This window comes from Pagrus pagrus (assembly GCF_965226575.1).
Source record: "Pagrus pagrus genome assembly, chromosome: 23".
In the NCBI taxonomy this organism is placed as follows: domain Eukaryota; kingdom Metazoa; phylum Chordata; class Actinopteri; order Spariformes; family Sparidae; genus Pagrus; species Pagrus pagrus.
In genome coordinates this window covers 15617863-15631639 of record NC_140205.1, presented here as the reverse complement: position 1 = coordinate 15631639, position 13777 = coordinate 15617863, and the positions used below count along the sequence as shown (strand labels likewise).

Below are 13777 nucleotides of genomic sequence, written 5' to 3'. Positions count from 1 at the left end.
CACGTTCATCACGCAACCAATCATCTCTTGCCGGGGGCGCGACCAATGAAAAAAGCCACTGCAACAGCGTAGGGCGGAAATCAGTTGCGTCAAGTTAGCGGAAAGCGGAAGTGTACACGACAAGTCAGGAAGTCCGGCGAATTAACTTAAAAGAATAAAACCACAAACTAAACAGTGCGGTTCATTTATCCTTCGAGTTTGAGGGGAAGTTGACCGTAAGTTTTTATTTTGACAACTGTAACCGGAAGTGCGGCTACAGCAGTTTGTTTGGCTTGACTCTGGTACAGAAAAGAGCAGGATGTAGCGGTACATGTATCGGGCTCGCCTCACATCAATCCAGCCATCAGAAGTCCTTCGCTCTTTTTATATCGACGCGGTGAGTCGGGTTTGGGGGATGGGTGTTGTAAGGATTGTCAGCAGAGACGACTAACGTTTGAAAAGATGTCCACCATCCTCGATGCGGCGTCCAAAGTGAAATGGGACCGGACGGCTGCGGCGAAGCGAGCCGTGTTTCTTGCGGCGGCTGCTTACGGTGTCAAAACACTGTACCCCATCATCTGCAAGCAGCTCTGCAAAAACAAAGATCCCAGGAATAATGGCCGGGTTTCAAAGGCGGAGAACGGCTCCACTTGTTTGGCAAAGACACAGGTAGATGTGGCGAATCATCGGAAGACATCGCCGGGGGTAAATGCAGAATTTTTTAAGCAGATCCTCGAACTTGGTAAAATCCTCTTCCCCAGGCTTGTGTCCAAAGAGCTCGGTTTGCTCTCCTTGCACTCGGTGGCGCTGATATCCAGGACGTTTCTCTCTATATACGTGGCCAGCTTGGACGGTAAGATTGTCAAAACGATCGTGGAGAAGAAACCCAAGAGCTTCATTATCCAGCTGATCAAATGGCTCCTCATTGCCATCCCGGCCACGTTCGTCAACAGCGCCATCCGGTACCTGGAGTGCAAACTGGCTCTGGCCTTCCGCACCCGGCTGGTGAACCATGCCTACCGGACCTACTTCACCGATCAGACCTATTACAAAGTCAGCAACATGGACGGGAGGCTCGCCAACCCGGACCAGTCTCTCACTGAGGACGTCATGATGTTTTCCCAGTCGGTGGCCCACCTCTATTCTAACCTCACCAAGCCGATACTGGATGTGATGCTGACCTCCTACACGCTGATACAGACCGCCAGGTCCAGAGGGGCCAACGCCTCCGGGCCGACCCTGCTGGCCGGGCTCGTGGTCTTTGCCACGGCTAAGGTCCTGCGTGCCTGCTCGCCCAAATTTGGCAAGCTGGTGGCCGAGGAGGCTCACAGGAAAGGCTACCTGCGCTATGTGCACTCCAGGATTATTGCAAACGCTGAGGAAATAGCTTTCTACAGGGGACACAAGGTATGTGGTGATCATGTACTGTGGCAGACATGCAGCAGTATTACAGACATTAAGGTGCTGGTTATTAGATTATGATCTGTGTAGAATACAGCCACAGAAGTAAATCCATGTGACACATTAGTAGATCATTAATAGACCACATGTTTCTCATTATGACATATAGTGTAAATGTCCATTTTCTGCAGGTACAACCCAGTTTTTAACCCAGTTATAAACAACATGAGGCATTTATGATTATCTTCAAGTGTCATTACATGTGTACATCAGAGTGACACCTGCACATGAACAGGGCTGCAGCAATTATTGTGATTGTAGATTAAAGGTGCAATATGTAAGAAAAGGCCACCTGTTGATTTCATACTCAAAACAAACATGGGCAGCAAATCACCATAGTAACCATTAACTGTAATAACCAGAGCAGCCTTTAGCCGGTTAGCTCAGTTAGCAGTGCAGCTAGTGGTCAAGATTAGGAGCGTGGGGCACCAGGGGGGTGTTGGTGTTTACACCACTAGGATGGGGATGGGGTTGGGAGGAGGCTAGTTGGTTAGCATGCTAACTTCTCTGCAACACAACATGTAGATGTCATAACGTCAAAACTGATATTTCTTTTTGAAAGCTTTAAACTGAAAATATTGCACCTTTAATCTAAAAATAATGAAAAATACTTGCTTCCTTTGTCCAACCAACAGTCCAACACCTATAGACTCTGCATTTAATGTCATAAATGACAAAGAAAAGCACCAAATTCGGTCATATAAGGAGCTGAAACCAGCAAATGTTTGACATTTTTTGCTTGAAAAACAACTGAAACAATTAACAGATCATCAAAATAGTTTGTTTTTTTTTCTTTTTTATCCGAATGACTTCTCAGTTAATCGACCAATTGTTGCTGCTTTACACACGAACGTGCAGGTTCGTGACGACAGTGGCTTCAGTCAGTAACAGGTGTATACGCTGTCCGTTGCAGGTGGAGATGCGTCAGCTGCAGAAGTGCTACAGGGCCCTTGCGGATCAGATGAACCTCATCCTGTCCAAGCGTCTCTGGTACATCATGATCGAGCAGTTCCTCATGAAGTACGTGTGGAGCAGCAGCGGGCTGGTCATGGTCGCTGTGCCGATCATCACGGCTACTGGCTTCGCTGACAACGGTAAGGAGCCCTCGAGGTGCCCCAAACCTTTTATTTCCCAAAACTCCCAATTAAACACGTCTGAGGCTATGAGCAACAGTGTATTAAGTTTGACTGATAGCATCTGGTGTGTCGTAAAAGCCTCTTTTTAAGTGGCACTATAATAGTTTTGTGCTTTACTCACGCATTTCACAGTACACACGAGGATCATTAGCATCTCCAAACCAGCAGCTACACCTTCCTCCTCAAGCAGGAGCTGATTAGCACGTGTGAAAGCAGTAGCTGCCTCCCACACATCCCTGCTGACATTTCAGTTGCATCCAAAATAAAGCTGCGACTGAGTCCCTTTGTTTGCTGCCGAGCACTGCTAGCGTGCTAATGCTCCATTGTCAGTGCTTTTATTTAAATAGCTCATTTCCATGCTGTTTGCAGGTACGAGTGTGTGGAAGTGTAGTGAGGAGGCTCACAGGATGGATATCTTTGAGGCAGATAACAGAAGGCAGAGATGGAAAGCGTTCTTGTTTAAATAAACATGTGCGTAGTATCACAGTTTCTTATGTCCCGCTCCGTCATCTCTCTTTCGTTCCTCTAGAAACAGCAGACGGGCAGACGCACGTGATGGTGAGCGAGAGGACGGAGGCTTTCACCACCGCCCGGAACCTCTTGGCCTCAGGAGCTGACGCCATCGAGAGGATCATGTCCTCCTACAAAGAGGTGAGACCCCACGTGCTGAAGTTCATGTAGCTTGATCATGATCATTTTCTGGTTCCATGAAAGTTCAAATAAAACACTTCTTACAGGAAATAACACCAAAATCCTCAAAAAATTGGGTTAGCCTTTGCAGATGCACATACCAGATTCACACGCCGGCCATTTTCTTATGACGTCACGCTCAGGGTGGGAAGCTTAAAAAGCTGTGGTGATGTTATTCTGCTGTGATCCAGGTTGCAAGTCGTATCAGCAAAAGACATCTGACAAATTGTTATAATTTAACCACTTCCTGATTACCAGCAACTGAAAAGATGAAATCTGAAGTTACATCAGGCCACATTTCAAGGTACAACAACATATTTGATAACCCATTAGCTGACATTTCACTCCCAGGCCTAAAAAATAATTGTCTTCAAGATGTACGTTGATATTTTAATAGGCCACATGATTCACTGATTTATGAACGCACAGATTGACTGAATGATGCAGACTGTACACTACGCTACAGCCACCTCTCTCTGCTTTCCCCCGTGTGAAGCTCACCGTGCATGCACAGGACTTTATTCGAGTCCCGAAGAAAGAAATCAGTGAATGAAAGGCCTTGTTCATCGAGGGCCAAATCCCTGATCTCTCGTTGCATTTTAATCCCAAAAAAATAGCAAGACCCATTCATGCATTCTCTCACTCAGGCTGCATTTTGAGGTCCATAAGAGGATTTGGCTGCAGCACTTTTGTGGTGAAGCTGTGTTGCAGTACAGCCGCTTTGTACTCGTCTGCTTTCGGTCATACGCGCACCAATGTTGTGTACTTTTTCAGAGGTTGGGTGCACTTCCATAGCATGCTTGTGCTGAAGAGGAGGAATTGAAACTCTTTTCTAAAAGCGAGAGCCGGTCGTTGTCTGCCTCTTTAAGCGTGAGTCACCGCTTCTCAAAAACTTCCCACTGTACCACTTCACTCACGCCAGAGTGCAGACACTCAGGGCTAGACACACACAACCCCATTTTACGATCGCACAGAAAGCTTGAACTGCTGTTAAACTTCATGAAATACCATCCAGCTCCAAGTGAATTATTTGATTTCCGAATCTGTGACGGAACAGATTGTCCTTCCGACTGGCGTATCATAGCACAGCTACAGCTCAAAACACTTCCCCAGAGGATATGAGTTCTGGCCTGTGTTGTGTATAGTGTTGTTAGATGTGCAGCAGCAAGCCCCTGCACGCAAGGACAAGAGATGTGCGAGTGTGTGTGCAACTTAACAGGCACATTCCTCAGGCACTATGCCCTGCTCACGCCCCCAGACACTCTGCCTATTTAATATGACAGTGTACAGTCCAATGTGAGTGGTCAGATGGCCCCCGTGACACGTCCCAGCTCCAGTTAGTTTGTTACTCATCCTGTAGACTCTGTTTTGTTTTGTCCTTTTGTTCCTGTCCTCTCTGTCCTCTTCAGGAATTTTGCGTTTCCTGCCGGTCTTCTGTGGTTATTGTTGTTTGTTCAGCTGCAACGATTTAGTCAATTAATCAATTAGTCAATCGACAGAAAGAATCAAAAGTCATTTTTCTTACGAGAAATGTCAAACATTTGAAGAACATGGGTTTAAAACTGAATTTGAGAATGGCACTGTAGCATAAATCATTCATTCATTGCAGTTATTCAGTCAGACTGTATGATGATCTGACACACAACTGGGTGAAGCTGGTGTGTGTTACACTGCCTCAGATCTCATCTCATGGAAATATCTCAAATCATGGAAAGAAAAACTGAACACAGAAACCTTTTATGGGCATTAATTCCTCAAGATTGAATCTGCTGCCACTCTCATGTCAGTGTAGGTCAGCCAGCACTGAATCCTGCTGGTGTTGCGTTTGTATGTGCATGTGTGTGTGTGTGTCCAGAGCTCCTTCCCTCGGGGCTTAGCCTAGCTGTGAATAATCCTCCATCTGTTGATCTTTGAGCCCGCACTTCTGCATCTCTTTCTCACTTTCTCCCCCTCTCAAACACTTTTAGACAAATTGGGGAGGACCATTATCACGGCTCTACTGCTACACTGCATGCACAGACACCACGGCAGAATACACGGGCTCAGTACTTGAATGTAGCACCTTTTTTTTAAGAACTTGCGTACATTTTTTAACATTTCACAAGCAGATCACAATCAGTCTCATTTCTTCTTTGAGCGAGTCACGTCTCTGAAGCCCCACATGATGTCCATGACTTCTCAGAATTTGTGTTTGTTGTTTAATACAATCAAGCTGTGTCAACAGCCTGCATTGTCGCGCTGCAGGGTGCACCACCAAAGCCAAAGCAACAGGGTGAATCCTCTCTTGAGTTTGTCCTCGTTTGTCCTTGAGTCTCATTACATTCTGGTCGCTTATAGATATTTGCACTGCATTTTGTGTTATGTTCGTCTTCTAAATTGAAAAGTATTTTCCTCATATTTTTAAGATCTTCTCTGTGGCTGATTGTTTGGTCTTGGTCTACATCTTTTTTAAAATACTTCCTCTTAATGACCCCTCTCTCAAAGATAATCACACATTATGTACAGCAGCTTTTCAGATCTGCGTGTGGGTGTGAATGTGTGTGCTCACTCTACACACTGTAAACATGGCCTCATCCAAGAGTTTACTCAAGGTTGCAAAAAGTAAAGAGATAAATTCAATTCAAACAGCATATCCTCAGCAGCAGCCAGTGCGTGACTCTGGTGTAATCGTCATATTTGAATAAACACTGTGACACTTTGTTGCACACACGCTAACACATGCTAATGTAGTGGCGGCAACTTCTTTTTATTTAAAGTCGGTGTCATTATTTTAACTATCTATCCACTATTTTTTTAGGTAACTACTTAGGCTGTCCAGCTAGCATTATCAATTTCAATAATTTATCAATTACTTTTAGCTAACTATTCCAAATGTTTTCTTTAAGCTAACTATTCCAAATGTTTTCTTTAAGCTAACTATTCCAAACTTTTTCTTTAAGCTAACTATTCCAAATGTTTTCTTTAAGCTAACTATTCGGACTAGTTATCTGTGTCTTTTAGCTAATTAGTTAAACTAGTTAAATTAGTTAACATTTAGATAACTATTTCAACCATTTTTGGATAGGCCTACTTTAAGATAACTATTTCCATGTATCCATTACTTTTAGTTAACTATTTAGAACATTGTCTTTTAGCAAAGTATTTAAGCTGTTCACTTTGAGCTAGCATTATCTATTTATACAATTTATGAATTACTTTTAGCTAACTATTCCAAGCATGTGTCTGTGACTTTTTTAGTTAGCGTTATCTATTTAAAACATTTATCTATTACTTTTAGCTAACAATTTCATCCTCTTTTCAGCTAACTATTTCCATTTATCCGTTAGCTTCAGGTAACTATTACAGCCATTTATCCATTACTTTTAGCTATTTCAATAGCTGGTCCATCGCTTTAGCTAACCATTTAACTGTTTATTTTAAGCTAACTTAACAGCTAACTGTTTAGACCTCTCTGCCAGCTTGCTAGCTAGCTTTCACATACTCTCAACACGCGGTCATCAGGTGTCACTGGTGACTCAATATGTGGGTATATTTTGTAATCACATTGCAATGATTATTTCTTCAGTCTCTCTACATACACCCTGGTATATGGAGACATTCCCCTGGTTTAGAATCACTGCCTTAACACACACACACACACACACACACACACACACACACACACATGGAGTTGTATCAGCAAGTGGCCTTGGCAGTGACCTCTACCTTAATCTGATCCTTTTTGCGGTCACGCTGACATTCCTCTAACTTTGCACAATGATGACCTTTGACCCCCGTATGTTGTTGTGACAGGTCACAGAGCTGGCAGGTTACACCGCACGGGTCCACAACATGTTCGTGGTGTTCGAGGACGTCCAGAAGGGTGTTTACAAGCGCTCCTCTCTTTCAGCGGAGGGGGCGGAGAAGAAGAGCAAGCCTGAGATGCACATAGATGGACCTCTGGAGATAAAGGGTGGGTCTGTTGTTCTGTACCCACACTCACACCTCCCTCTGTATTGAAACAAACTGAAAAAAAAAAAGAAACAGGTAGACAGCACCCTAATTGGCCAGTCGCAAACTACACCCCTGCTTGGTTACAGTTGCTACGTTGGGCAAACGTTTACCACTTCTGCTATTTGGGGAAAGCTCTGGGCTTTGGGTGGTTAGTCCCAATACATTGTGTGCACTTAAATAACGCCAGATAAACAGAAAACATCCTGAGTCAAAGGATAAAGTCAGCATAAGTAACGTTAAAGTATTTAAAGCAGAGCGAGAATACATTCTGAGATCACCAATATGATATTACAAGCAATCAGCAGTATCAAGGTCAAAGGTCAGATTCATTGCATACATATCCTTTTGACCCCAGGATGAATCTCCTGCTAGAGAGCGCTGTTAAGCTGTGAGATGAGTAAAGTGATAAAGAGGGATTTTTTTTATTTTAACCCCACAATTCCTTCAATGTAGGTATTATCCCATTTATATCCATACTTATGGCTGGAGCCTAATCCTCTGGTTCTGCTGCTACACACTGTAATTCTGTTTTTCTGATCATTTTTCTCTTTTGCTTTCTCTCTTTTGTCTTCCAGGTGAAGTGATCGACGTGGACAACGGCATCGTGTGTGAGAATGTACCGATTATTACGCCGAACGGGGACGTAGTCGTATCTTGCCTGAACTTTAAGGTGAGACAGCTCTACTCGATCCTCCTCGAATCCCCTGTGCTCTGTCATTTTACATCTATTGTGTAACCCTTCTTTGCTTGTTAGAGTAGACTTACATACAAAAGCATCAGAATGGTCCTTTAATCTCTAGTCCAGCATCAAACTCTACTTCATATTACTCATTAATATTAACTGATACATATCTGAGGCGCACCGTTTCGGATGAACTCCGAGCCATACTTCACCATAAGACTCCCTGAGGGTTGTTTTGGTCTGTGTGGTGTTAATTAGCATTATGAAGATCCTCTGTGGTCTCATTAGAAAGCAGAAACACCCTTTGGGTGTCAACAGCGTGTTGCTCTCCTGAGGCTTTTGAGTCAGAGAGGATATTAGGGTGTGCAAGATTACAGATCAATGCTCACGAAAGAGGAAAAAGTCACTTTTCGGACGTTTGAGATGTTATTAGGACACTAACACCCCTTTCTTTTTGTAAGGAACGCACTGTGTGCAGCGCCTTTGTCTTTCTGGTGGTCTGCTGATCCCAGGGCCTTGTTCTTTGCGTATGGATAACTGAGTTAGCTTGAGCTTGCCTTGATGATAATTTGCCTGGATTTCCTTCAGTTCCTCGAAGCTGGCTTTTAGTCGATTTAAAATTGTTGTCATAGAAACGTGCCTTTGAACTTAAACCTGCAAGAGGAGGTTTATTCACAGAGGCACTGATAGAAAAACATCAATATATCAGAATAAGAAATACTTCATTGATCCCTTACAATGCAGTTGCTCCTTCTAGAATAGAAATGTCACATTAAAGAGAGATTATGAGAACATACAAGTAGAAAAAGATAATAAGACGAGAACTACATCAAGCTCCGGTTTGAGGTCAATACACGCCACTGACGTTGAGCTGGAAGAGCAGGAATATCTGTTGACAGTGTGTGTTTGCCCACAAGTTAAAGGATGTATGCAAATATCATACCCTCTGGCTCTGCTCAGGCCGGATAGCACATGATCACTGTTGAGATACTTTCATATTTTGACTACTTCTACTGTACAGTGTTTGGTTACTATATACACCTCTGGTCAGGATGTATCGGTTCCTTGCTTTAACCTGCTTCTTCACCTTTATCTACGCTCTCTTTTATTGGTTCAGATTGATATATTTAGGGAAATAAAGGATTTTTCGTAGTGGGTCATTTTTCCGAGCTACATTCAGAGCCAAACACATTTTTCTTCTTGTTTATCTGGATTGCCTCTGTACTGTCAGATACATAAAGCAATACATGCCGTGCTGCTGCTCTGTTACCCTGTGAGCCGCAGGCAAACTAGAGGCATTTAGCGATACCTCCAAACAGTTTGATCTGGCTGTCGCTCCGAGTGCTTTGATCCCAAAGACAGAGGACAAACACCTAAAATAAAGTGTATTCTGCTCAAAAGCGAGGATCTCTGTGGAGGAATGTTGACTTTGTAGATCTCCTACTTTGTCTTATGCTGTCTATCAAAAGCTTAACACCCACTGATGCTTCCCATCTCTCCAGGGCTTTATATCTTAGTGATGTTTCGTAATTATACAGAGGACCGCCTCGGCGTAGGGGGATTAATAAATTCTCGTTTCATTTCAGGTAGAAGAGAGCATGCACCTATTAATCACGGGGCCTAACGGCTGCGGGAAGAGCTCTCTGTTCAGGATCCTCAGCGGTTTGTGGCCTGTGTACGGCGGCCGGCTACACAAACCCTCTCCTCAACATATGTTCTACATCCCTCAGAGGTACACACAAACACAGCCTTTCACACATATTCCCACAGCAGTGAGTTTTACTGATGCAAATGTAGGGTTTGATCAGTGTACCAATGAACCCTAACAGTAATCTAATCCATTGTAACAGGAACTGTGTGTGTGTGTGAGTGTGTTCAGGCACACACACACACACACACACACAAGAGAAACCAGAGCTCTGGCCACAGTGAAATATTTACCACCCAGACAGGGCTTACAATCACTTCTTTAGTATACTTCCCTCGGTATCGCAGTCATTTGATGATAAATTGAGAATCATTAGTGTGACTGAGCACGGATACTAAAACCAGCCATGCGTTGTCACACTGCATCTTTGGCTCAAGTGATCCGTGATAACTCACTGTTCAGTGATTGAACATAACCACTGACCTTTAAAGAATAAAAACCACCTGCTATTTCTGGGCCTGTAGACTGACAATCATTTTTAAAATAAGGAAGTCTTATGTTGTTTTTTTACCGCAAGTGGCCACTGGGAAAGATTGATAGCAAGGCCGAGTCTGAGGCAGGTCTTAATAGTAGATTTATGCTACGGAGATGCCCCTGCCTACAAATCATATTCTCCAGATTTAAGGGAACGTGCTTGCTTGGTACAGACCCCCACAGCTAGGAACCTTTGTGATGTATGTTGTAGCAGGGGGGACTAATAAGGAGTCGCTTAATGGACCTACACCTGGCTGGCGTGTCTCTGATGTGCTCCGTACCTCCTAAGGTTTTAGACGTACCTAAGAAGGATCTAACACTTACCTCCTGCACTCGTCATGGAAGCCAGGGCAGTGGCTCACGGTTCAGCTCATGGTGCTTTTCATCTATTTGTTGAAATTTGTCAACTTCCTCCAAACAGCTGTCCGGCTGAGTGTGTGATGGTAAAGATTTCTAAAGACACCTATTGAAGACATGTGACTGATTGTGGTGTCAATCAAAGTGCTTTTTAACTTTAAACAGGTAAGATATCCAACTGATCTTCCAAAAAGGTGGCAGCAGGCCTCAAAGTGAGCTAAAGCCACTCAAAGACAAACCATCAAATGTAATCTAACCCAGAGCTGCTTAAAGCCGCAGACTCAGCTGACTCCCTCCTGCAGAGCGGTAAATATTTTATACATCGGATGAGACAGCCACCTGGCAGCTGTAACAGAATCCAATACACTGAAAGAAACAACAGCAGCTCAATGGATGTCTTTCTCTTTAAGCAATTGTTCTTCAAGTGTGTCAAAGAAGTGCTCCTTTGTACACACACACCCTCTTTGTCAGTGCTTTCCAGTGCTTTCTTACGGGTTGACAAAGGAACACTCAGTGGATAAGGTGTGTGCGCGTGTGTGTGTGTGTGTGTTTCTCCAGGCCATACATGTCCATGGGTACACTGCGGGACCAGGTGATCTACCCGGACTCGGTGGAGGACATGGCTGCCAGAGGCCTCAGTGACAAGGACCTTGACGCCATCTTGGACATAGTCAACCTCAACCATATTATCACCAGAGAAGGAGGTAGGGGAGTCATAAAGCTGTGTGTGACATCCACCAACTCGACAAACAGTTCAAAATAACCATCTACTAGATGAAGTAACTTGACAAAACTTATTGTTAGCTAAACAAAAAAGACCAAATAACCATTAGACACATAGATGATCAGATATACAATAACTAGACAAAACTAGAAACAAATAAATTGAACTAATGTGTTGTCAAACTACAGACAACACAAAAACCATCAGCCAAAATAAGCAGCAGCTACACAAAATGACTTGAAAGCACTAGACGAAATAACCACCAGCCACAAAATCAGTCAATCAGATTGAGTACCTGACAATAAAGTCATTACTGAATCAGTAATCTTTTCATGTTTAAGGTCTCTAAATTTTGACCTTCAAATTGTCACCATGGTGCAGTTTTGCTGGTGTTTTGAGATCAAACAGATTATGTGTATCTGCTGGCCAGAAGCTTGATCTTGTGCACTCTGGTATTACTGGTATTGCCTAAACTTGCGTCTGTGGCTAATTGGCAGCCACTCTCCTCTCATTGCCAAATAAACAGACTATTGTTGTGAGCCGACAACTGTACAAAGCTGAGGGCTGCGAGAGGGTTTAATGTATGAATGGCTGCACTGTGAAGATGTTGAGAAACGTCTTGATCATGGATGTGTGCACACGTTAATGTAACGACCCAGGATTTTCTGTTAGATTAAGAAAATGTGACCCTTGTTACACAGTGCAGCTTTACTGGTTGAACCTTTAAGCAAACATATCTCTGCCTTTGCTTTGTAATGGCTGTAACAGTCTGGTTATTTTTTAATTATTCATTACATTGTCCAAAATGTATTTTTGATGAACTCTTTATGTAAAGGCTTAATGTATTCCTGAGTTTGCACTTCCATAAAATAGGTCCATGCACTTTCTTATGCTCTCCACTCAATAGTTAAATAGAATCCCAAAATACCTCCATCTTTACATAACATGTTTTGGTATCAAGTGTTTTCAAGCTCATGTGAAGTCTTCTTCTGGCTCCAGGCTGGGATGCTGAGCTGGACTGGAAGGACGTGCTGTCAGGGGGTGAGAAGCAGAGGATGGGCATGGCTCGCATGTTCTACCACAGGTAAGGAGAAGCAGCTTTGTTGTTGTCCGTCATTACGCTGAGGCCGGTTTATCTTCAGACACTCAACATATGACACAAGAGCGTAAACTACCAACTTTTCTTCTGACAAGAACCATGAGCCTTTTCTAGCCACGCTAGCGGCTAGAGGGATGGCAGTGTCAGTTGGTCAGTCCAGTACTTTGGGTCCAGACTTATCTCAACAACTACCTAATGGCACCGTCTTCAAGTCAAGTTGTCCAATATTTTATGTTGGATGACATATACACCAGCCTCAGCTGTATCCAGTGTTTAGTGCTGATTAACAAATGTTAGCATGCTAACACATTAAACTGAGATGGTGAAGATGGTAAACACGATACCTGCTTAACATTAGCATTGTTATTGTGATCTAGTTGACATGCTAACATTAGCATTTAGCAGAGAGCATCCCTGTGCATATATAACCTCACACAGCTGTTACTCTGTGATTTGCTGCCCCCTATCTGTTTGGAGTATGAATTCGCCATATTGTACCTTTAAGAAGTCATATTAGGTATGTGTTTTTAAAAGCTAACATGGCAATAGGGTAGTATTTTAGCAATGTTTGTGTTTTATCCAGGATAAGAATTGGTGATTTTTTATCTTTGCACGTGGAAATGATCTCCCAACGTGACCAATCTCATCAGTTACCCACTGGATGGAATGTTATTAATGAAAACCATTTCCCTTGTGTCCGTCAGGCCTAAATATGCTCTGTTGGATGAGTGTACCAGCGCTGTGAGCATTGACGTGGAGGGAAAGATTTTCCAGGCTGCTAAGGATGCCGGCATCTCTCTGCTCTCCATCACACACAGACCCTCCCTGTGGTAAGAGAATTGTCCAGTCTATTCAATAAAAGAGATTCATAACGTGATATATCACTCTGGAGAGTAGTAGCAGAGAATTTACTCACTTCGCAATCCACTATAAAGCTGTAAATTCATTGCGCACAACAAATTAAGCGTACTTTTATTCACTCTCCGCCTCCAGGAAGTACCACACCCACCTGCTGCAGTTCGACGGGGAGGGAGGCTGGCGCTTCGAGCAGCTGGACACTGCGACGCGCCTCACGCTCACCGAGGAGAAGCAGCGGCTGGAGGCCCAGCTGGCCGGCATTCCCGAGATGCAGCATCGCCTCAACGAGCTCTGCAAGATCCTGGGAGACGACTCTGTGCTCAAAACGGCCGAGGAGTGAGAAAGAAAAGAGAGAGGGAAAGAGGGGGGAGGGAGCAGGGAAGGGGCCCAGAGGGGAGAGAGACAAGGGGGAAAGGGGAGAGAAGAAGAGGGGGGAGGCTGAGAAGAGAGTGTGAAAGAAAGTAAAAGAGATCCGTAGGGGGTTTGTGAGTATATTTTCCAGGCTTAGCTTTTTTTTAGATTTAAAGTAGGAGGGCTCTGAATGCCAGCTAGTCTCTCCCTTCTCCTCCTTTCTCCCTCGTCTTTGCCCCACTCCAACCAGAGAAGTGGAGGGGGG

At 43.8% G+C, this 13777-nt stretch overlaps 1 protein-coding gene across 1 annotated transcript; it reads left to right on the top strand.

Moving 5' to 3' along the window:
* The first annotated feature begins 8 nt into the window (after positions 1 to 8).
* Positions 9 to 13517, top strand: abcd2 (ATP-binding cassette, sub-family D (ALD), member 2). The gene is made up of 10 exons (XM_084346169.1): positions 9 to 1386; positions 2354 to 2534; positions 3106 to 3227; positions 7059 to 7218; positions 7835 to 7929; positions 9528 to 9673; positions 11039 to 11184; positions 12204 to 12288; positions 13008 to 13133; positions 13297 to 13517. The coding sequence occupies exons 1-10, from the start codon at positions 442 to 444 to the stop codon at positions 13499 to 13501; spliced, it is 2211 nt and encodes a 736-aa protein (XP_084202295.1). The 5' UTR covers positions 9 to 441; the 3' UTR covers positions 13502 to 13517.
* Positions 13518 to 13777: the final 260 nt, after the last annotated feature.